Source organism: Pipra filicauda, unplaced genomic scaffold (genome assembly GCF_003945595.2).
Source record: "Pipra filicauda isolate LSUMZ 115617 unplaced genomic scaffold, ASM394559v2 scaffold401_size638136_pilon, whole genome shotgun sequence".
Taxonomy (NCBI): domain Eukaryota; kingdom Metazoa; phylum Chordata; class Aves; order Passeriformes; family Pipridae; genus Pipra; species Pipra filicauda.
In genome coordinates, this window is record NW_024104534.1 from 226,080 (window position 1) to 251,017 (window position 24,938).

The following is a 24,938-nucleotide window of genomic DNA, read 5'->3' on the forward strand; positions in this document are numbered from 1 at the left end:
TGGCTGGGAGGTTTATACCAGACTCCCACAGTGACATCTGCGTTATTTGTTTGCCTCTTGATTTTCACCAGAGGCTCCCAACTGTGCCATGGTCAACTGTGAGCTCCAGAGATTCTAACCCTTTTATTACACACAGTGCCACCCCTTCACCTCTTCTGCCCTGCCCATCCTTCCTGAAGAGCCTGTAACCGTCCAACAGAGCACTTCACCCATGGGACTCATCCCACCAGGGCTCACCTATGCCAGTGATGTCAAATCTCTGGGATTGGGCCAAAGCTTGGAGCTCCTCTTGTTTGTTCCTCATGCTGCTGCAGTGGTGTAGAAACATTTCGGGTGTGGTACATTGTAGCCAACACCTCAGGAGGTAGATTGAGGATCCCATTAGTGCTCGTTTTCTCAAGTTTTGACATCCCAGTGCTCATCACTGGCGAGCCTGGTTTTGCCCCTTTCCCCCTTCCAAGTTAGTTTAAAGCTCTATCAACAAGCCCTGCTAGCTCCTGTGGTAGAACTCTTTTTCCCCTCTGAGAACGGTGCGTCCTGTCCTCTCGCCATGATGTTTTTTCTGAGCACTGGCACTATACCAGCACAGCAAATGGCTTGTTCAGTAACTCCCCAACCTGCATTTCAAAGTCATATCAAAGACCTCTACAACAGAAAGTGCTGGTAAATTGCAGTTTAATGTACCACAGCATGTGGAGAGTATTGACCAAGCTGGTCTATACCATGCACCAGAATTTGAAACAGCAATCCGAGATTTTTTTAACAGATCTGGGCTACTCTGGGCAAGGTGCAAAGACTGCCGTGAAAACCAAGCTTCTACCTGGAATTTTTACAACGTCTTGCCTTCAGTGTCTTCTTCTTTCTGAGAAGAGTGTGCAATACCTCTGCCACTCTTCCTACCTCTGTGCACAAGCACGCTGAGTGCTGCGGGATGCCCTTCTGCAGGGGGTTGCAGAAACAAAATTTTTACATGAGTTCAGAACTGGAAAAATTCTTAGAAGGAATCTCCACTGAGGTTTACGAGATGTGTGGATGGGCTCTCTCCAAGGTGCCCGAGTCACACTTTGCTGGAGGGTGGACTTGTGTTCTGCAGAACTGCAACTCCGTGCTCTGAGCTCTGTTTCCACAGCGCAGCACAGCAGGCTGCCCATGTCGGTCACTGCTGCAGGCAGTTGTAGGATTAGACGGGATTTTGGCAGGGCCAATTTTGACTTTGTCAGAAAACCTGTCAGCATTCATGTTAATTCAAATATTCAAAGGAGAACAATTTTTAGTAACAACATTTTATATCAGTGTTTTCAACTAAGTTTCAAGCTGCACGTGAAACTTGCAGGTAAAGGACTGACTGGTTGAGGAAGACTTGCAGATCACTTAAAGCATGAAAGCATGCCCATTCCATGGCAGCTGCTATCAGGCTGCTCATGGTCAGCTTGCCTTGCTTGTTTAAGAACCATTTAACTGAAGGTCGTTTCCGAAATTGTACGGACAGGAGGGACCAAATGCATCTGACTATCATGCAAAGATCTGAAAAGGATAAGTAAAAGTAGATTACACCCAGTGATGTGATTGCAAATTCAAGTTGTGCTAAACTGGTATCAACAAAGTTGTCCATATGCATGTGGCACCCCACACAGTGTCTTTGATCAAACTGCACTCACAAAGTGCAGGGCTCTGGTAGAAGAAAAAGCAATTGGGTAAAGACAATTCCATGCTCAATGTGTCTCTGTACAGTTTATTTTACAGGAGATGAGATGAGCACTATGATGCATATAAACTTGCAGAACAATATAGGAAAATACAGTTTAACCATATGAAATTGTTTTACAGTAAGACAGAAAAATTACATATAGAAAATGCCTTCAACACTGAAGGACAAGATCCACAGCTGACATCAAGTAGCTTCACTGAACTCTGGCAGTTTACCCAAGCTGAAGATCTGCCCCTTAAATCTTTTCTTCATTCAATTTAAGTTCAGTAAGTGATTCCTTCATGTATCCTTAGGGAACAAAAGCCATCCTATCATTTCCACAATGATCCAAGGTTTACTACTTACTCAGACAGAGGTTGCATGATAAATAAACTATTTAAGGGGTCTATTCAGCCAAAATTTATGGGAAGTTATAAAATTTTGGTTAAGCATCTTTAAAAATAAGTCATTAGTACTGGCAAAAGACAATTTTCCTAGAAATTTAGAAGTATTTAGGAAAACTTACACAAAAGGGACCAAATAAGCAACTTTATTTTAGTAGAAAACTCTGATTTAGTGTATGACTGGTGATCTGGCCTGCCTGTGAATCCCTGCTGTTACAATGTCTGCAGAACCGCCCAGTGGAATTCTCACTGTCTTGGGTTGCAGAAAACATGGAAATCATCTAAGGAGGAGAAGAAAATATTTGTCCAGTACTAGTACCTGCTGTTCTCGTAACAGATAGAGGTTTGTTGTCAATGTTTTTGACCTGCCAGAGTGGTAAATGGACATCCAAATTCCTTAGGCTATTCTGATAATCTTAGCCATTCAATCAAAAAACTCCAAAGGAATATGGGACTTCAGGTCAAGCATTCCCAAATTCACACGACTAAGATTATCATGTCAGCAGATATGAGATCCCTGAAATCACTATTCAGCTTTAGAGTTCCAGGACCAGAACATTTCTTCTCAGCAACAGGTGTAAAAAAAAATGTGGTGGCTTTTTTAATTCTTTTCTTTATAATTACTATTTTTATTTATTTATTTTACACAATAAAGTGGATAACTACTCAACTCTTTTATTCAGAATTATCACTGCATCCTATTTTTATGCAGAATTTCCTGCTTAGTCTACTGAGATCCCTACACTGAAGGATGGGCTCGAAGATTAGCCCATCTAATGGGCTAATGCAGTTGCCCATCTAATGCAGTTGCTTTTAAGTCTACATTTTCCTATTCTATTTTCAGCATCGAGAATTTAGGATGCCTGTGCTGGACAGTAAAGTATCAGTGAGACAAAGGCAGGTGTCCTGGAGATGTGGATGTCTGAAAAGAGTGAACGACTCAGAGCAAGGAAGGGGGCTGAGAATCCTGCACAGATTTGTACACACTGGCTGCTCCTGAGATTTGGAAATTTGTAGTGTGAATCTGTGTATTTTACATGCTTGTAGCAGATACTATTTAGAGAGGCACTTCAAGGGGATCTAGTAGCAGAATTTTAATTTCTGATACAAGCCATTACTCAATTACTTGTTACATCAGTAGCCCTAAAAGACTGCGTATACTCAAAACTATAGTCCAATCCAGTCACTGAACCTGAATACAGCAGCTGGAAAGCTTTTGTTCTGAATATCCACTGAGTTTGTTTCTTATGAGACACCTGAAATAGTTCAACTTAATGTAAGTTGAGGGAGTTAAATTTGAATATTTCAAATTTATACATATTTTTCTATAATTATTATTATGTGGTTAACCTAAGACTTATTTTTTTAATGGTCTATGAAAGATTTTATCCATGTACAGTTCTTAGATTCAGATGCATCATTAGGCACAGAAGGTTTCTGCCTTGAGGAATGCCTGGGATTAGAAATTTAAGTCAAATTGTGCTATGTGTTGGTCCCTTCAGAAAACAATGTCCAGGAATAAAAAAGAAACTGTGGCTAGCACAAAAAAGAGTCATTACTTTCAAACCCGGTGGCTGATAGGAAAAATCCAAATTAAAAGACAAAATAACCTCTCCAAAAAGCACTTACAACTCCCAGAAAATACCCAAAAGCATGAAGTTTGGTCAGCATGATGAAACAACAGACATGTTCTATGAAAATTCAAAATTAAAGAAAAGGTTCTGAAAAGTGATGAAGGGCTTGCTACAGTAACAATGGAGAGGGAAAAATAAGAGTTGAAAGATGCACCATTCACATGAATAAAATCTACTGTAAGACAAAGTAATGGATATTATTTACACAATAACGCTTCTCAGGAAAAGACAAGGATTTACTGCAAGGAAAGACTTCCTCACCATTGTGGAACAGCAAGGCTGTGTGCTCCAAGCTCCTGGAGCACAGCAGGCTCGGCACACTTGAGCCTGGTGTATGAGCAGTGCAGTGCGAGGGTGCCGGATGTCACGGTGCTGCTAAATGACAGACCCGCTCTGCGGTTCCCAGGGTGGCATTGGTAAGTACTGGTCTCCCACTGGCACAACCAGGTGCAAGTTGGAAAGCTCTGTATGAAGCTATAGATACAAGGGAATATTTCATCACTGATTTTCATGTGCTAAGCAAAACTGGGAGAGTGATGGGACTCTTACTAGATCCATCGAGGTCTGAGAGAGAGGTCACCCGGGAAGCTAAATATCTTCCTGCCCTATGTGTCTGTTTTTAATCTGAATTAATCCTGTGACTATTGCCCACCTGGTTAAGGTAAATGTGACCAGTAGGCTCCTCTGGTGACATGTTAGACACCTCTGCTGCACACAGGATGCCTGTCGGCCATTCCCCATCCTTGTGCAAGGACGGGAGGAATGTTCACACACCAAGAACCCCTCAGAGCCATGGTTCAGCAATCTCTTGGACCTCATTCTCCTACTTCAACACACACTGGGGAGCAAAAAGCCTACAGGCTTTCTGAAAAGGTCTGTGATCAGAAAAGCTCGTTATTTTGAAAACTGCCTTTTTGACATTGTCTTTTGAAGGCATAGTTCTCGCCAAATAAGAAATGTCAGGGTGACCAGGATTGACCCCAGGACACCAGACTGTGCCTGGATCTCCAGGAACAGACACAGCCAGCTGCACTAGTGCACAAGAACATATGAGATACTATGAAACAGCAAATCTGTTTTCAGTTCAGAAGGAAACGATCAAATAATCACACCAAGAAGTCACTACTCATTCCAGGGGGACCTTCAAGGTGCTGGTCTGGATTTCTTAAGGTGCTTGGTAGTGAAGGACCAACCTGGGTAAGCAATGCCTTTTCTCTCTGCGTGTGACTGAAGAAATAGATGGGCAGAGCTACTTTGTCACTGAATTTTGGATTTGGGTTTTCACAGCTGCATCGGCGGGTGAGCCGTGCGGTGTGCTCTGACCACAGCCTGCACGGGGACACTCCTAGAGCTGCAGTGAGCTGCACAGACAGCAGCAACGTCTTATCTATTAAGTACTTGAGGTTCGCGTTTCTTAATGTTTACTTTATCCATGTATTGAGTACAACTAAGGAAAAAAGAGGCTTGTCCATTTCTGTTTGTTAGCCTGATTTTCAAAGACTTATCACCTAACAGCTCCCTGTTATATTCCAAGAAATCTCTGAGTGTTGAGCGGTTCCAAAGAAGAGGTGAAGAGTGCTCATTTCTATATAACAAGCCTAACTTGCAGTGAATAGTTAAATAATGACATTAAAAACAGGGGCAAATTTAAGGCAGTTCTGACAAAGCTCGAGAAACTACGACTGCTACTGAGCATGTGAAAGTTTCCTGAACAAAAAATTCCAGTTAGGAAAAAAAAAAAAAACAACAACCCAATTGAAAAAAAAAAGCTGCATAAAGGGTAAAGAGAAGCAGAACAAAGTTTGCATGCTGCCTGTTAAAAACTCAAGAAAAAATGCTTCCAGTGCTTACTGTCCCTGTGCAACACAAGGGGGAACACAGTTGCCCCCCAGCAGCTCAGACAGGCCTGCAGAGGGGGAAAGGGAGTCTAGAAACATAACAGGAATTTCCATATGATTTTCACTGCTGTTACAGTACTTTCACATTAAAAAAAAAAAAAAAAGTGAAGGTATCTCTAAAGATTCCAGCATGCAATAATGAAATAACATTCCTATAAGGGAACAAATAAAGTCTTTCAAAAGATGTTCAAAAGATTTCAAAACAGAGAAGTGATGTGAGTGAACAAATGTGAGTGAAAGACATGACTGAACCTGGAGCAGACTGGAAATCTGCATTAGGCCTTTTTGGATATTGCTCCATGAAAGCAACTGGAATCTTGCTGCTGAAGGACGAAGGGTGCATTTGGTCCACATGGTAAAGGACTGACTGCTTTCAGTTCATTAACTCCAAAAAGAATCAGACAACAGCACTGGAACCAGAATGAGTTCTGGTAGGAAATAAGCTGAAAGAATACCACGGAGAAAGAAATCCAACTGTGCCAGAAGATGGCTTTGAAGATGCAGGCAGGTTGGTATGGATGATGAATAAAAAGTTTTCATTCTGTATGGCAGCTGAAGGTACAGCTGGCAAGCACCTCACCAGCTCTGGCACTGGTGTCAGGACATCCAGCAGATCCAAAGCCACAGGAATTCAGGAAGTCCTTTCGTTGAGACAAGGGCCAAGAGAGTCTGGCTGGAGATCACCAGAGAGCCATACAGCATGGAACAAGTGTGTGACAGCATTGCTCAGACAAAGAGGGAGCTCCACAGGGGCAGCAGGACAACACCCAAAATACAGGTGGCCTCAATAGACCTGGGCAAGCAGAGCTACCAGAGCTACAAGGACCAGAGGTAAATTGCCACTTGTACCTCTGCAGGTGAAACCACACAGTACTAATCGAGCACTCACCTTCTGCTCTGTGACCCCAGAGCCTATGAAGATGCAAGACAGTCCTGTAAATCTGATACCCATAGTGACTAAACCAGCAAAAACTCACACCGAGTGTGTGAGCGCCCATCTGCCAGATGAAACAAGATGATGCTTAAGCTCAGTACGTATGCAGGTAAGAGACTTACTCTGCTATTCTATTAACAGTGACGTTGCAGCATCGTCATGCAACATCAACACATGCTAGTTATTTTAACTTAACGCAAAGCTTGATCTTGCTCTGGAGAAGCAGCTGTTTAGGATAAGAACAAGGAAAGACTGGGTTCCACTGCATTTTTGAAACTAGATGAAAGATGAACAGAGCACTGCTGAAACTCCCAACGTTACATCTTTACCTTCTTAGGAATGAACACGAAGGCAAACACCCATGTTTTCCTTCAAACATGCCACTACCTTCTTTGAAGATGCTGTCAGTTCAGAAGCACAGGGGCTCCAGCATTCCCCAATCTCTAAGGTGCAGGATCCATCAGCCAAAGAACAAAGCCAGATAACACTGATCCCACTGTCTACAGTGTTGAGTGTTGTATCATGAAGGAATATCATCTTTTGAAAGAAATATGCTAGAAATTGTCTAGAAGCAACAGCAAAACTTCCTTATCACTTCCACCAATTACAGATAGAAGTGTTGCTGCAGAGGAAGCATCTCACCTGTCACAGAGCAGCACCGTGCATGAGTCTCCTGGAGCTGGGAAAGATCAAGAACCAGGTACCAGTGCCCTCCTCTGGTTATTGAAGTGGAGATACAGACTCCATTAAGAGAATTACTGTTCTGTGCAACTCACACATCCCTAAAACATTTCAAATGGACCAAAAACTAGAATCAGGAAAACTGTCTGGAAAAAAAAAAAAAAAAAAGGTAAAAAAAATTACCAGAAAATACAACTAGGAATTGAGAGCGGCTTAAACACACCTTAGCAGAGGAACCAAAACACATTTCGGTCCTCAGAGAAAGAAACCTGTGCTAATGGACAGCATTTCCAGTCCAAAATAACATACATCTTTATGTATAACATACATCTTTAAAGAAAGAGGAAAAATAAAGTGTAATTGATAACAGATTATTTCAGGTATTTATTAAGGAGAATACTGTATAAAGTGCACAACTAGTTTGGTTTTGCAATCGAAACAAGAATGTGCTTGGGTGTTGTCAAGATTGCTCATTTCAATTTACAATACAGCCTAGAACACTGGGGCAACCTGAGATGCAGCTCTGATGTACTCCCATTATATTGGGCCATTGAAGTTTTAAAAGCTCACCCTGCACCTTGTGGTTTAAAAAATAAAAAAGTGCCTGTCCTCCAAAGTGCAAGGTAAGAGTTAGGAAAAGTATACACTGGTATGCCCAAAAATTAATAGGACAGCAAGTGAATCAGTAGGAAGACTGAAAATGAGAGCTCATCTGGAAACTACCCTGCTCGAGATAAGAAGGCAGAATGAAAAGAGGAGTCTAGGGAAGCATATGTACTCTGAGCTCAAGGACTAAATGATGCTCAGGCAAACCAAACACTTCACTGCTGTTGCAGTGGTCTCTGCAACAAGCTCTTCCAACACCAAGAATAAAATATCAGTCCAAATTCTGAAGCGTGCAGTGGAAATGGTGTCACACCAGGAACAGTGATCCTGAGCATGCAGTAGTCATGACACTACACCTGCCAACGTGCAAAGGTTTATAAAGGTTAATGAGGCAGCAGAGAAGCGGGTAGCAGGAGCACTTGCAAGACAGGAATGAACCTGTACTGATAAAGAGATGGTTGAGAAAAAGGGAACAATAGGAAGAAGCAAGAGAATTCAGTTTGATATAACAAACCAGAAAAATAACCACTGCAGCAATATTATAAACGTGCCTCAGATAAAATTTTACTGATTCCCAGTGATCTAATCACAGCGCTTTGAGGCCGGTGAACAAAAAGTTGGAATAGTAGTGGAACAAAAGAAGGATATAATTCTGGTGCTGGGGAGAAAAAGACAATAACAGTGAAATAAAGTGGAGCATAACTGTGGATCAAATGAAAGACTATGGTTTAGGAAATTGCAGCTAACACCACATTAAACACTGAGTAAAGGCCACAGTGGTGAGAATCAAGGTTTCTGCTGAATCTATATCAAGAATCTGAAGAATCTTTGCATTGTATGAAATGCTGAAAAAAAGATATTAACACCAACACTGAATAATCAATCAGAAATAACAGCAGGAGAATAAAATAAGTGTCTGTTCAAAACCAGTCTCCAAACTACATAACACTATTTGCCAAGAGCAGTATTGAATTCTTGGTGGTTTGCAGTAAGGGTAACATAGAAAAAACCTCAGGTTAAGACTGATAGTACAGAAGTGCTGGCCACCTACATCTAGACTGAGTGCAATCTAGCAGTCACAGATTCATGGCACCTTTGAAAATCAGGCTTCAAAAAGATAAAAGCCAAAATTTAGCTGGACAAACTTGGTAATTAAGGATAGCTACGTCCGTGATATTCACCTGAAGGAACCAACAAAGGGAAGTTTAAACCTAGATCCCAAGTAAACTATAAGGACTGCCTTTAAGAAGATTCTGTGAAAAAAACACCTTGCATGAGCAGGAAAGGTTTTGAACATCTCACTAATTCCTTGGTATATAACCTCCCGTCATTGAGGGCACTCCAACAGCTAATGAGGTAGGTATAGCACAACCAAGTCTTTCCTGATAAAAAAATTGTGATGGTAACACTTTCAACCTTATCGATTGGCCTACAACAGAAATCATAATAATGGGTTTATGTATCCCTGAGAGGGAGTATAAAACAGGAAGAACAGGAGTCTTCTCCACAGATTTTGGGAGAAGGGCCATCACTTCACTGCCATGGTGAAAAACAGTGTTATATGAAATCAATGTATTCACACAACATTGCTGTGAGATACATGTATTTTATAGATAGGGCAGCCAGGAAAGTTAGTTGACTTGCCTGTGGCCATGAAAGCAGCCAGTGATAGACCTGGGATTCATGATCAGGACTTCCTTGCCTCCTGCATCATGTTCAGTTATCTAATCGCTGGCCAGAGGCTCACTGCATGGTTGTTCTAACATACTGTATAAAGATAGTCATGCAAGGGGTGGAGAACAAAGTCACTGAAGAACAGAGCACTTTCTGTACCAGAAAGCAGATTTCTTCTCGAAGCTGCGTGCAATTGGGAACCTCTGGTGGGAAGCACACATCTGGTTTCTTCACCCTGGAATGTCTGGTGCTTAAGGCTTAGCACAATGAGGACCATTGTAATGACTAAATGGAACAGAGATAGCCCATAGAGGCATAAATTACAAGGTGTCTGGTAGTAAAACAACCTCTTCCCTATGCTCTTCTGAACCTTAAAAAACAAACATTAGCCTGGTTAATGCAGTGGACTCATCACATACAACTACAGATCAGTCTATATTTCCATGTCCACGGGTCGGATATCTCCAGTTTTGTGTTCTTTTACCCACAGTTCCCTGTCTTTGGCAGGATCCACTTTCCGAAGCAACTGATCCACAAGTTCTACTGTCTAAAATGAAGAAAACAAGAATCCAAATGTCAAGGGCACATTTCAAGCGGAGTCATTGCTCTTACACGTAGAGCAGCTATAGGCATGCCAACACCGCATTCACAGACAAGTGAGAGCTGCACATACATGAGACTTGGCGGACAACAGCCAGATCTGAATGTGCAGCCTTGTAGTGGGAAGCAGAGAAGAAGGAGATTTAACATCAAGCAGAGACAGGTTTCCTGTGTCAGACATTGGCCAGTCGGTCTATGACTCCTGTCCTGCAATCTGTGCCTTACACCAGATACAACTGTATTGAGGTCAGCATGCATTTCCCATATTTTAATATTTGATAAGTAGCCAGTTTTTAATAAGAAAAATATATCTACTTCCATCTCAGTGAAATTATTTACCATCCTCCTTGCACAAACAGAAGACCTCAAGCAGCAGTGCTTCATGCTGGGAGAGCTAATAATGGCTCATACTGGCCAAATGTACTTCAAGCAGTTGTATCTCTCCCAGCAGAGCTGTGATCCAGCAGTATGAACTGTGACAAGGATCAGAGTCCTGGAGGAGCAGGACTGCAGGGAGGCAGCACAGTACTGCTGCAGACTAACAAGCTGACTGCAGATGCTTCTCACCTGTCCTTCGACACAGGTCAGTTAGGTCAGGAGGGGCTGTCCTGCTCAGCTGAAGGGCAGTGAAGACCACAGAAACGGAACAAAAAGCAGACTTACACTTTGGTTGAACATGTCTGTCTCATGCCGCAGCTGTGTGTACTGGCACAGATGCTGCCGAATCATCTCCACCCTCTCAACTTCTAGTCTCTCAAGCTCCTGGACACGAAGAAAAACAAGTCCATATTTTTACTTGAACCTGAGCTTGAAGACCTGGAGAAAGGATGTCACACAAAAGGCTGCCACTGAGTTCAATACTGCCCCAGGGTCATGTTTTGGAGCTGGACTCTGTGGTCGCACATTCCTCTGCTCTGCAGAGAATCAGAAACAGCAAGCAACAGCAGTCATCTCAGCCTGAACCTAATGACAGGTAAAAAAAGGTCGAAACCTTTCCAAAAGGCTCAAAAACTGAGACAACCAAGGCAGAGAGCGCAGCCACTGCCTTCAGAGAGGGAAGCAAGAGGGAATCTGTTTCTTGCAAGAGGTTCTGCATGCTGCGTTGCTAGCTCTAAAAGTTACAGTGATTCCTTGGGGAAGCAGGAAGCACATTGGGGTGCATGGGTCAGACTGCCCCCAGGCCAACCAGATATTGGTCAGAGCACTTTTATCTGTTCACCAGGTGATGAACCGGGACAAATTTCTCCCTTGCCCAGCTGGCAGTAAGCAGACCCCAGCAACACTTTAGTTGGAAAGGTAGGTGATTTCTATCTTCTGATATTTTTTGCCTCCCTCTTCTGGATTCTGATTATACTATGATTATACCCCAAAATCTGCATTTAGTCCCTCTGGTGTGGCCTCACCTTGAGTACTGTGTGCAGTTTTGGGCACCACAACATAAAAAAGACATTAAGCCATTAGAGAGCGTCCAAAGGAGGGCCAAGAAGATGGCAGAGGGCCTTGAGGGGAAGCCGTATGGGGAGGGGCTGAGGACACTTGGTTTGTTCAGCCTGGAGAAGAGATTGAGGTCAGACCTCATTGTGGTCTTCAACATCCTCACGAGGGGCAGCAGAGGGGCAGGCACTGATCTCTTCACTCTTGTGACTAGCACAGGACTCAAGGAAATGGCTGGAGCTGTGTCTGGAGAGGTTTAGGTTGGATATCAGGAAAAGGTTTTTCACCCAGAGGGTGGTTGAGCACTGGAACAGGCTACATAGGAAAGTGGTCACAGCACTGACTCAGTCGGAGTTCAAGAAGCATTTGGATAGGCACATGGTGGGATTCTTGGGGTGCCCTATGCAAGGCCAGGAGTTGGACTTGATGATCCTGATAGGTCTGTTTCAACTCAGCATATTCTATGGTTTTATGATGGTTCTATGGTTCTATGATTCTGTGATCTAAGCAGCAGCAGCGGAAGGGAGATGCTATGGAAGTCTGCCTTTGGGGACAGACACTGTGGGGCCAAATCCTACAAACCCCGCCTTCAGAGGGCATTTCTGGTGTCCACTTACTGAGCATTACAGCAGAGTGCAACTGAAACATACAAGCAGGCAGGCTGCTACATGGCCTTCCCAGTGCTATCCGCAACTTGTTAAACTTGGGAAACATTCTTCATTACAGCACAAAAATCTCAGGTGGCAGACTATCTGCTTGGGGACAAAGATGAGCAAAGGAGCTTATGGAATGGATGGGCTCCTATTGCTGTTGCAGCTGATGTACTGCTGTTATGGAAAAAAAATAGCCCACTTTAAACTCAGACTCCCTTTTTTAGGGCACAGATATGCAGGACCATAACACCAAACCCAGTATGCTGGTGCCATATGCAGACCATGCACTGTATCTCCACCAGAAACTTCAGCGAGGAAGCAGAAATCTTAAGACCTTGACACTCTCAACTTGGTATTATTCCATATGAACTAATCTGTGTCTTGGCTGATCAGACAAAGACTGTTTTCAATATAGATTTTATATTCATGTGTATCAAGAGTTGCCTTCGAATGCTTGTCAGCCTGAGTTCCACAAATGACAAACCTGCTGTGCAGCTGCAGGCTATGGCTGCCCACTTGAGCCATCTACTAGTGCACCTGCAAGTTGTGCCTTCTCTGGGAGCAAATACGGAGCTCACATATACAGTGGAGGGAGGTGATCCTCCCATTCTGCTCTGCTCTAGTGAGACCCCACCTGGAGCACTGCACACAGGTCAGGGGGCCGCAGCACAAGAAGGATGTGGAGCTGCTGGACTGAGTCCAGAGGAGGCCACGAAGATGCCTCCTCTGGTAGCTTGTAGTAAGTTAGGCTGAGAGAGCTGGGGCTGTTCACCTGGAGAAGAGAAGGCTCCAGGGAGACCTTAGAGCCCCTTCCAGTGCCCAAAAGGGCTCCAGGAGAGCTGGAGAGGGACTTTGGACAAGGGCCTGGAGTGACAGAACAAGAGGGGGTGGCTTTAAGCTGAAGGAGGGTTAGGTTAGACATTAGGAAGAAATTCTTCCCTGTGAGGGTGGGGAGGCCCTGGCACAGGCTGCCCAGAGAAGCTGTGGCTGCCCCATTCCTGGAAGTGTTCAAGGCCAGGCTGGATGGGGCTTGGAGCTACCTGGTCTAGTGGAAGGTGTCCTTGCACATGGCAGGGGGGTAAGAATGAGATCGTCTCTAAGGTCCTTCCAACCCAAACCATTCTCTGATTCTATGACGTATCTGGCCACAGTGGCACAGATGGTCGGTGTCATTTGCATCAGTGAGAAAATGCCAGTGAAGGTAAAGAGGAAATCAGGTCCCTTATGTACAGGAACAGCCAATTTTTTCTCTCTTCTTCTGTTTTTGGGAAAATATCTGCCTCCTGGCACAACAAAGCTGTATCTTGGTGCCTAAACCCAAAGGTCTATGACAAAGGTCTGTGAAGTGTGTTACCTTCAAAAAAGCAAAATAATAACCAAATGGAGAGCCAAGCATGCCTTGTCTGAGGTGGCAATACTGCACAAGAAATTGTAAAATCATGGAATACAAAAATTTATTAAGTGAATTCAGTGATTTATTATGTGTTTTTCCATGTTTTTCTTGTGCATTACTTCATCCTTCCTGAGGACAATTCTAGTGTCCTGGCCCCTAAGCAGTCCTGAACTGGTTTAATGCCTTCTGCAAAGAAACAATTATTTCTTCCTTCCCCTAATAATGAGTTTTTCTTAGCACTGAGAATGGAAAATACAATGGGAGAGATATCACCCAGTTTTCCCCACTGCATTGCACTGAACTAGCTGTGAATGAGGAATGCTGTAGGCCATTACAATTTTGCAGTGTTACAGTGTTAGATGCTATGTACCAGAGTGGTGGTCACCATCTCCTCAAACCACTTTGACTGGGCTTGATTGTAAAGATCCACACAGCGCATCAGGTCATCTCCTGAAAGAGTCAAGATAGCAACACGTTAGCCTTCTCTAGCCAGACCTTAGAAGGAAACTGCAGGTCAGGTTTTGTAGAACAGACCCCGAGGGTTTGAAGATCAGCCCTGGTGGAGCTCACGGTAGTTCTGTCAAATGACATTTGTTACATGCACCAGAATTTCAACTTGCATGCGCTTGATGTGAGGCAAAAAAGCAGGTGATTGGGGTGAGAAAGAATGAGGGGGAAAGACAAACAAATATGAGCATTAAGTAGTATTTTACAGAATGCCCAGAAATAGGAAAGCAAGTTACTTCAGTTAAAAAAAAAAAAGTCACAGACAGAAAGTTATATCTGAAAAATAAAGTAATTAAAATGGGAAATCAATAATAACATAAGTTATGGAGCTGAAGGGTAGCACTCCGTAGGTGAGACTGTATTCTAAGAGGTCTCTGTTTCAAAGGGAAGCAATGCATCAGGCTCCAGCTGTTAGATGAAGTGATGCTTATTTGCAGCCTCATGCATTCTCCAGCCTCTGGAGATGCCCGATTCCAGCCGAGCTTTGGCTGCCTCCTGCGTTCAGGGTAGTAACACAAGAAGTTGTTGTTCTTTCCATTTTTTTCTTTGTTGCAGGACTCTGCTCTGACAGAGGGAAAGGTGGGTGGAAAATCTGGAAGGCGTGTCTCAGAGATTGCTGCTTTTCAGCTAGGAAATTCTCTTGGTTCTTTAAATGAGGTTCAGTTTCGCTTTTCCTAATGGTTTGACGTCTATGTCCAGGGCTCAAATACATCTTACTATTTTAGGTGCAAAATGGTCTTTATACATAAACTGAGGACGAACCAAGCTTTAAGAACAGGACTCCATAGACCAATCAGAGCCAACAATGTAAATGCATCTGGAAGTTTCTCCTGGGCTTAGAACTTCGGGTGGCAACCAAACTCTATGAAGAAGCCAGGATTCAGGGCTCAGAGCTTGGCAATAAGCTCATCCACCCAGGAAGGGGGTGCAAAGTCCAACATGACTAGGTCCAGCGGAAAGTGTCCCTGCACATGGCAGAGAGGTTGGAATGAGATGACCTTTAAGGTCCCTTCCAACCCAAACCATTCTGTGATTCTATGACAAGTCTGAACTAATGGCTCCCACACTCTAGGAGGCTCCTCAGGGGCTCTTTGACATGGGGTTACCCTCCACTCGCTCGAGTGAATCTGAGCCACTGAACAGTCAGGAACAAGAAAGCCATGAAACACATGAACAGTCCATGGGAGCAGAAAGGAACACCACCTATCAGTAACCCATGGGATCATAGAAGGGCTCTGCTCTAGAGCTTTCTCTAGTCCTATCACCCACTTGCCAACAGGGCTCCTTTCAAAGCCAAATGACCACATGCTGCTTCTGGGAACCACCACCTGTGGGGGTGGGACAAGACCTCATCTGCCATGTACCAGAACGGTGGCACCAAGTGGAGAGCAGCAATGGGAAGACTCACAGCAAACTTTGATCCTCAGCTCTCTCTTGCTTGTTCAATAAGTATCCATTATAACCAATTTCTAAGGATGCAAGGAACACAGCGTCTGTGAATCTGCAGGTGAATAAAGAACATCTCTCACGGAGCCTCCTGTCATGAACTCGTAACTTTTATTTCTCCTCAAATGACTGCCTATACACATGGTCACACTGCCAGTGACTCTCCTCAAAACCCAGACATGCTATCCTGAAGTTTTAAAAACCTCAGAACTCTGAAGGACCACTCTACCAAGGAATAGGTCTATGAAGGGATGAAACATGGAAGCCCTAGTTAAAACCTATTTTCAGCAAAGGTACTAATGGAGCTGCACGTATCAGCTTTGCAGATCTCAAAAATGTTCCTGAAGGATCATGCAGATGTGGCTTGAGCCTCTGTAAAATATGCATAGGTCACAGCAAGTAGCTGTGTCCTCAGTGCAACACAGCACACACTACTATCTCCTCAGTATTCCTACAACAGAAATTATTTTAATCACTGAGTAGCAGTGGAAAAAAAGACAAAAAATTCACTTTCAAGGAAAAAGACGGCAATGGCAAGTATAATAGGCACTCACACAGTTGTGGGTGACTGTGATTTAGGAAAGAACCAAGGAACAAACTATGATTTAAGAAAGAAACATCCTCAGCTGAGCTTCTCTGAATCTGACTTGGAAAGTCACACAAACATTCCGTAATCTAAGGAACTTTCACAAAACAGAAGGAAAACTCATCCTGCTTTTACTGTTCTCACCCCAGTTATCAACAATTTGTGACATGTGAGTTGGAAAAACTAGGTTTGTTTCTTCAGAGGATTTAGTATCACAGATTTGTAGCATGGTTCACTTTGTCTTTGTAGCTACAATATTAAAAAACAAGAACCACGTGGAGGGATGGGCAGTTGCATCCCATCTTGTTCTCATGGGGCCATGCTCATTCCCACCGCGGACGGACATAGGTTACTCACCTGCCTGAGTGGACTTTCGTCTCGCCTTCTTGATTTCTTCTTCTGTCTTGTTGCTGAGCTTCACCTCTAGCTGCTGTGTTTTCATTTCCAGGTCCTTCTGTCTCTCTGTCAAGGCTTTCCGGGCCTTGGAGTAATTAAAGAAGAGCCACGTGTTTTAAAGGAAAAAAACTGCCAGCTGCTTTCAGCCATCTAGGACTCCTTCACACAAGTATTTGTCAGTAAAGTCAGTGACTTTGCCTGAAATTGGATCCTAACTGGGATTCAGGTTCTTACAGCATCATGTGGTGCTCAAAGAAGTGTCCTATGACCACAGAGAAGTCGGCACCAACAAATCACAAAAGCACCTGAACTCATTGTAGATTCTTAGAAAGGTACAGGACAAATGGCATCATCAGACTCTCATGTTTCCTAACAGCTTTCTCACTATTTCTGGAAGAAAGGAGAGCTGGAGCTTCTTCCCAATGTCTTAAACAGCATCATCACCAAGACACCTCTTCCATTCACTTTTCTTAGGACTTGAATTGTTGAAATAATTTCAAGTATCTTACAAAATTAGTCTTTAAGCAAGTTCTGGATTCATTATACATCTATCAGAACCTCTAACAATAGGAACTTATTTAGAAAAACTTATTCAGGTTCAGGCCAACAGTTCATGCTGTAGAAATCAAGACCCTGAGGTCTAGTTACAACTGATTACTTGAATTACCTTACTTAAAAGTTCTTCAGGCTGTTAAACATTACAAGCCTTTTAAGGCATTACTGGATTTTTTTCCATTTGCAGTTCTGCAGGGAGAGGGAGCTGCAGGACAGCAATTGGTGAGGGGCTGAGCTCTTCTCATGCACTGCAGGCACGGCTCCTCCCTGCTCTAATTCTTTCTCCTCAAGGCTACTCTAATTCACTCTTCCCAGTGTCACTACTGAGTTTCTTTGCACATATGAGTGTGAAGAACTTACTGTTTCACAGAAAAATGTCTTCCCTGCATACACACAGCCTAATGACCTTGTGTATCCTGCAACAATTCTGCCCCTGGGCGAACTCCTGCTGATCTTTAATGAAAGCACAAGCAACCTTTGGTTTGACTGAGAATGGTATGTTCCTTTCCAACTTACACCCAAGAGCAAACCACATGAGGATACAATTTGGCAGTCGAGGTAGAAGCATCCCAATTCCCGCCAGCTGCTGCTGAGAGATCTTTTGTGGGTCAAACTCCCTACACCACAACCTCAGCCACCTCCTGGTTCATGTTGCTACATTACGCAGCCTATTACTGTGTGCTGCTGCTGTTTGGATTTTCCGGGTGAGGATGTTTCCTGCGAAGGATTTGTGATTTGCTGGGCAGGGTTCGAGCTGCCTTCACCAGCCATCTGCTTTTAGCCACTGCATGAGAGGATGTAGAGCCAGGTGAGCATTTTGCCTGACTCTGCTGCCATTCTAAGGCAAGGTATTTTAAATTTTGAGGGCAATAGATGTGACTTCCAAATGTACACAAACAAGAAGTATTTGCATCAAATGTATTAGAAATATATCGTCCCAAATTGGAAAGGGGAGGATGAAACAAAAAGCCAGTTCAGCAGTAAGATGGTAGCCCTGCTGTAGCCCCCCATTTCCCAGATCTCAGCTAAGCAGTGAACTACGTCTGGGGCCCAGCAAAGCACAGCTAACAGCAGAAAGCCCTCAGCAGGAACAGCTGTGGTTCTTTGTGGCAGAACAGAAACTTTTCACGGGCAGCTGCTTTTCTGCCCAAACCAGCAGTGTCTCAGAAACCCTCCAGTTTGTTCCCTGCTCCCACCTTTTCAACTGCTGTGTAGCGGCTGGACAGGTGCTTCCGTAAGTCTGCAATGTGGTGATCACACTTCTTCATGTCTTTCTTAAAGTTCTCTCTGAAGTTGAGCAGGGGTTTCTCTACCTCACTTTGAAGCTGGTAATGAAAATAAAGGAAGAAATGGCAGTAATGAGGAGCTGGGCAGTTAGTCCTGGCTCTTCACAGAATCACAGAATTGTTAAGGTTGGAAAATACCTTCAAGATCATCAAGTCCAACTATGAACCACCATGTTCACCCCTAAACCATATCCTCAAGTGCCATATCCACATGATTTTTGAAAACTTCCAGGGACAGTGACTCCACCACTGTCCTGGGCAGCCTGTTGCAATGCTTTTAAAACCCTTTCTGTGAATTTTTTTTCCCCCTAATATCTAATCTTAACCTCCCCTGGTACAACTTGAGGCCATTTCCTTCTGCTGAGCAGAGCTCAAGACAAAGAGGAAACAATACACACTCTGCAGCTAAAGACAGACAGTAACACTCCTCTTCCCCAAGAGTGCTCTGAATTAAGCTACTACAAAACTCATCCCTTTTTAGGAGACCTCTGTTAAGGGAATATTAACTGAAGGGAGCAAAAGGACAGAAATTTTGTCTTGCCCCCTCTCCAATAGATTTTTACACAGAACATCAAACAACAGGTAATATCCAGAGCACTGCTTTAGGTGCTTCGATTCTGGCCTAACTGATATAACTTGCTTTAAAAAACCCAACGTACCCGAACTAAAGCCACTAACCCTGGCTGCAGTGAGGCAAGTCCATGGGCAGCGGTGCCACACCTGCATTTCTCGTATGGTGAACTGAGATCCAAGAAGGCCACATTTTATTTATTTCTGTCAAGTATAAGGGAGCCTAAAGAAAAGCCTGATTATTTAGTTGAAGCTTTTTAAGTAGTGGCAAGAAACCACTGGAATGAACTGCATCAAGACCAGACACATGACTTATCTTGACAGCCAGTAATACCCAGCTCTGATAGAGTTTGCATAATTTTCCTCTTTGGCCTTCTGATATACAGTTTTGACAGCTAGAAAACGTGCTCTGGAGGGATTCAGACATTTCATCTCCTGTCACAGTTCAGTACAGTCTTTTATTGGACGGAGGCTACAAAGTCAGCCAAGACACTACAGCACACATTCTAGAAAGGTTAAACAAGTGGAGTCTGTTTAGGCAGATGAAGACTGGCACCTTGGTGATCTAATATGGTCTACAGCTACCTGAAGGTCAGATACAAGGGTTACTGAGCCAAATTCTTCTTCATAGCGCCAGGCAAAGTCACAACAGAAAATTGAGCTTTGGGACGTACAGGAAGAATACAATTTAAAAAAAAACCAAAAAACAAAAAACATCACCAGAATGGTGGCTGGGCACTGGAGAAGGCTGACCAGAGAGATTATGAAATCTCTGTCCTTAGAGATACTCAAATCTCAGGTAGACAGAGATGTAGCTGACTTGATCCATTGTGGGTGACAGTCCTGCTCTGACTGGGAGTGCTGGACTAGAAAATTCTGGACAAGGTTTTTCTGACAGTATCATCAGCATGGCCCCAGGCAAAAAAATAAAGACCTGAAGCGGTCATTGCCATGACAGCCTTCTTGAAGGTCTCCTCGTGTGCCTGTATGTATAGCTGGCATGCCAGGCTGTATAGGCAGCAGTAGTGCAATAATATTTTATGTTCCAAGTACTGTGAGAGTGCTGTCACCTTCTCTGCTCTGTTCCTGACTCTCCATGTAGCAGTGGTATGAAGGACTGTCACAGAGGCTGTTCAGTGTCTTCAAGGCTGGTGTTTGTGTCTGAATGCTCTCAGTGTGCTCTGCATTGCAATGCCTGCTTGTGCCAGCACTGACTGGGTTTGGTCGACTATCAATGCGAAACAGAACTACTGCTTCTAAGAATAGCTCCTCTGAAAGTAATACCAAAAATCAATATGTTTAAAAACATATTATGTTAATAAAGGGAAGCCAAAGCTAGGAACTCCCAAACAGGTATGGGAATATAGAATCATAGGATTGCTAAGGTTGGACAAAACCTCCAAGACCAACCATTAACCCAGCACTGCCAGGTCCAACACTAAACCATGTGCCACATCCACATGTTTTTTGCACACAAACGGTGGGGAGGGTTTAGAGGATGCTATTAGAGTTTCTGTGCAAGGTTTAAACAAAAGTAAAATAATGAAAGAGCTCCTCTACATGGCCTGCCCACATGTAAACACCACACCAGGGTGCATTTCTTCCTCTTGGAAAACAATACAGGAGGACAATGGGGAGCAAAAAGTATTTCACTAATTACAGCCCTGATGTCGAAGTTTGAGGCACAGCAGCAGGTTACCAAGGCAGCAGCTAGTTGCCTGAGTAACCTCTGCAGAATCACTTATGAACAGTGCAGAGCTATAATTTTCCTCCAGAACATGGCTGTTGTGCTGAGATATCTGCCACTGTATTGAACTTGACCACCCACAGAGGTTAACATAATGTAACAGGATTCAAGAGCGTGTCACGTGATGGAAAAAACCCAGATAAATACCATAATTTGTAAAAGAAATCTCCTTGGGCATCACTTGAGAGAAAACCCAAAAATAACATGACATTCCCAGCGTGCTTTTCAGAAAGGCTAACGATACAAAGAAGTCAGAGTTCTGGTTCTCTTAGAGAACTTAGAGCTCTGGTGAACAACCTTTAGAATCAGTTTTTCTCCTTTTTTTATGAAAAATTAAGGTTAGATGTGTTTTAATTTTCTCATCAGATAGATTAAATACACTGATTTGGGGAGCAGTAATAGACAGAGTTTCAGTAAGATTGTTCGCCAACTTACTAATTCTTCTAAATTTGTACCATATGCATGGTGTATGCATATGCAAATGTATTTCCCCCACTACATAAACTGAAGGGAGATCCATATCAATTCAGGGCAAAAATCTTTGGAAAAGAAAGAACTACTTACCTTAGAAGAAAATTTGAGATGAACTTCTGCTTCATCAGCTAGACTCTTCTTGAGCTGAGCCCAAGCCTCTCCCAGTGTGCTGGAAGAACAGAGGGACAGCAATCAATGCCCTGTCTCTTACCCATCCTTCCCATGAGATCTGTCAGACAGATCTGGCACAACGCTTCGTACTATGTCTTGCTGAGCAAAATCATGGAAAAGGGATAACAGAAACCTGAGAAGACAACCAACCCTTGTGACCAAGGCAGAACTGTATTGGCATTGTATGTAGCAGATTTTTGAAAACACTGTTCATAATGATCTGCAGTTACAGAGATGCCACAGCCTCCACAAGCAAGATCCTTCAGTATCTTATCCCTACCATAACAAAGTTTTCACCAACGCCGTTTGTCCATTGCCTCTTCTACTTTACACCCTACTTTTGATGAACAGATTATTCTACTCCTCCTCAGAGAAGCTTTTCAGTATTTGAAAATTTCTGAATTGTCTTTTTCTTTTGGACAGATTATTTCCGAGATGATGGCAGCTGAGGTACACTCCTTCAAACCCTCTACAACAGCCTAGACTCCTCTTAAAGCATCATTACCAAAACTACACTGTCTTCCAGTACAGGTCTTCCGGTTGCTAAACTGGTAACAGATTATTTTGTATCAGACACTCTTTCTTCTACATATCTCAATATGATTGCTTTTTTTAGACAACAGCATGAAGTTGTTGATGAATAAGCTTGTGATTCACTATAGCCAGACCCTTCTCCCACAAACTGTTATGTAACTGTATCTTTCACATCCTGTGAAAGTATAAAACCTGGTGCTTTATCCTCATTAAAATGCATTATTTTTTTTTCCAGTTATTTACTCCAGTTTAACAAAATAATTCTGAGTTGCAATTTTTTCTTCGAACTATACATACTAACCCTCCTAGCTTTGTCTCATCTCTGATTACAGTCAAGCCATTATTTATTCCACCATAGGCCATTCATTAACAAAAACATTGAAAAAAAACCCTGGACTTGGGACAAACCTTATTTGATCTCAGTCCATAGCTACTTTCTCTACTTTACTTTTTGTAAATAGTGGATATATCTTACCTAGTTTTTTTTACTAGGCTTTATTTAGGCCACCATTTCTCGTCTGCCTACAAGAATCTCCCACTGCAAAAATTTACACTAAATTAAGGGCTGTGATGCTTGAGTTACTCTTTTATTCCATCACTGAAGGAATTTAGGTTGGTTTGGCATTGTTCTGTATGCATCTACAACAACTGCTCATCACCTTAGTTTTCCAATAAGTGCTTCTAGGAAGTTTGACGGTTTATTCTACCACTTTGCAAAGGTTAAATAAAGCTGAGTGATCTACAATTCCTGGCTCCTTTTATCTCCTCCCCACACCCCTTTCAACAACAATGACATCTGACCCTTCCTGATAGCCTGAAAAATTGCCTGTCATGTGCAATTTCAAAATAATGGTCTGTCATCTCTGAAATTGCTCCAAGGAGTTGAGTTCTCAAGTATGGTGTTCATCAGCTAAACAACTTAGATTCACCTACAGAAGTGCTCCCAACATTTCCCCTAGACCCACCCTGAGATCTCCTCCCACTGCCCAGTTATCACTGACAATAACCATTTTATCTGATCTATTTAAGAAAAAGGTGGTATTTCAGCCTGATGAGCATCTTCTACATCTCCTGTCCAGCTCCAGTGACTTCAATGACCATGGATTGTATCACCTCCTGTGCACTGTGCTCACAGCAACCCAGACAGAACCACCCTAGTACCACCAATGGGTCCCATCTCGTCACCCATCACACACATGATGGAGAGTCTGCTTATCATCAGAGGAGGGCAGAGGACCCTGGAGGGACAGCCCATACTTTGTGTCAATTCCACAGACTGCTGCACAGAAAAGCTGGAAAATGCTCAGTGAAGTGTGAAACCAGCAGTGGTAACTGCTGCTTGCACAGAGCAGCGCATGGGGTCCCCCGACTCATACCTTCTTGTGAATGAGAAGACTTTGGTGAATGTTTACTGAGTATACAAGGCTGCAGTCTCACTTTTGGCTCCTTCAAATCCTCCTGTTGGCTGACCTCCCTCCCTCAAATTTTTAAGTGGAACTTTTCCATTTCCTGGGCCTCATCAATTCCCACAATCTTCTCACTAGCCTCTTCCTGGCCCTAGCCAGTTTGGCCAGGAGGAGAAATTTCAGCACAACCTCCTTCCATTCTATCACCTTACAACCCCTCCAGGCAGAGCACGACTGGACAGTGCTCTCAGCACCCTGCACTCTGCACAGTGTCCTCTCCAATTCCCTACTTCAACATTTCTTATGATTTGGTCCTCATTTGCTCTCTTTTCATCTATTCTCACCTAGTTTCCTTCCCCTTAATTTTTTCAGGCACTCCCTTCTTCTCCTATTAGTGCTAGGAGAAAGTAAGAGGAAGATGTGAAAGAAAGTGGTTTTAGCTTTGCTCGGATCAAGTGAGCATCCACCCCTAAGGGGAAAGGACAGAAACCATTGTCACTGTAGGTGCTTAGAGCAGTAACAGTCTAGTTAGCCTTCAGCAATTTCTGTCCTTGTATCCTGGAAGCTGAGCAAATACCTTGTGGAGCTTCAGTGCCAGCAGAAACACACTGTGTCAAAGCTATGGTGAGGACAGTAATTTCCAGCCTTGGCTTTCAGTGCTTAGAGGGTTTGTGTTGGAACAGATAGAGCTAACAGTCTCTGATCCTTCAGAAGTGTCTTTTCATTATTACTGAGAACTGCAATCTAGGCTGAATTGCATTGTCTAATACCTTCTTAAGAACTTCCAAAGTGTGAAAATGTTGTAAATAAGGGACAATCTGCTGCTTTTCTTGAAGGGTCAGACCTCCAATGAGAAGAGACTTTCTGTCCTTCCTCTGTCTGTGCTGCTTGATTGTACTGGCATTGACCTTACAGATCTACTCTCAGCAGTATATGTATTCTACATATTCTTCCATTTTCTAAGTAATTTAGCATGTATACATGCCAATCCTGAAAGGACCTAGTCCTGGCTACAACAAGGACAGCATAAATACGATTGGAAATGCAATGTTTCATACATATACTCCTAAAAAATTTATCATTAACAACTCGAAATAATAAAACCAATTCTGAAGCAATTCCACCTTCCCCAACACATCCGGGGTGCTAATCTAAACAAACCTCTACTCGGTGAGAGAGCTGGGGGAAATTATATGTACCTGCGTGGGAGAAATGCCTTTTATGTTAAAATTCATCTTCTGTGAAAGTCACAGAGACACACTTACCCTTCTTCCTGAGCAGCCAAGGAATTCTGAGACAGTTTGGACAGGTTCTTAGCATATTCCTCCTCAATCTTTATCCTACACTCACATACACACAGAGAGAAAATAAAAAGACAGAAGTAAGTAAGCTTTAAGGCAGAAACCCACACACAGAATTTGAAGAAATTCTCTGCATTTTAACAGATTTTGCCACAGGATTTTTTCTTTCAGTCTCCAGGGCTTGGCAGCTGTCTTCTCTCCTCCATATGCTAAAATGCAGTGGCAAGAGCAGGGCTATATGCAGGACAGCATGTGCGATAAAATTAGAATAAGCAGCTACAGTTCTGGAGAGCAAATAACAAGGACAGAGTGTTTCTGCTGTGGAACATGGACTGTCTGCAGAACCAGAAGCATGTGGTTC

The 24,938-nt window shown here is 43.2% G+C and overlaps 1 protein-coding gene across 1 annotated transcript in view; it reads right to left on the reverse strand.

Moving 5' to 3' along the window:
• Window positions 1-1,704: 1,704 nt before the first annotated feature.
• GAS7 (growth arrest specific 7) overlaps window positions 1,705-24,938 on the reverse strand; it is a 107,304-nt gene continuing 84,070 nt past the window's right edge. The window contains exons 8-14 of the mRNA XM_027748623.2: window positions 24,542-24,616; window positions 21,256-21,334; window positions 18,285-18,413; window positions 16,495-16,618; window positions 13,969-14,048; window positions 10,782-10,880; window positions 1,705-10,065 (exon numbers count right to left, since the gene is read on the reverse strand). Coding sequence (XP_027604424.1) covers window positions 9,952-10,065; window positions 10,782-10,880; window positions 13,969-14,048; window positions 16,495-16,618; window positions 18,285-18,413; window positions 21,256-21,334; window positions 24,542-24,616 — 700 coding nt within the window. The 3' untranslated portion in view covers window positions 1,705-9,951. The remainder of the gene's footprint in view (window positions 10,066-10,781; window positions 10,881-13,968; window positions 14,049-16,494; window positions 16,619-18,284; window positions 18,414-21,255; window positions 21,335-24,541; window positions 24,617-24,938) is intronic.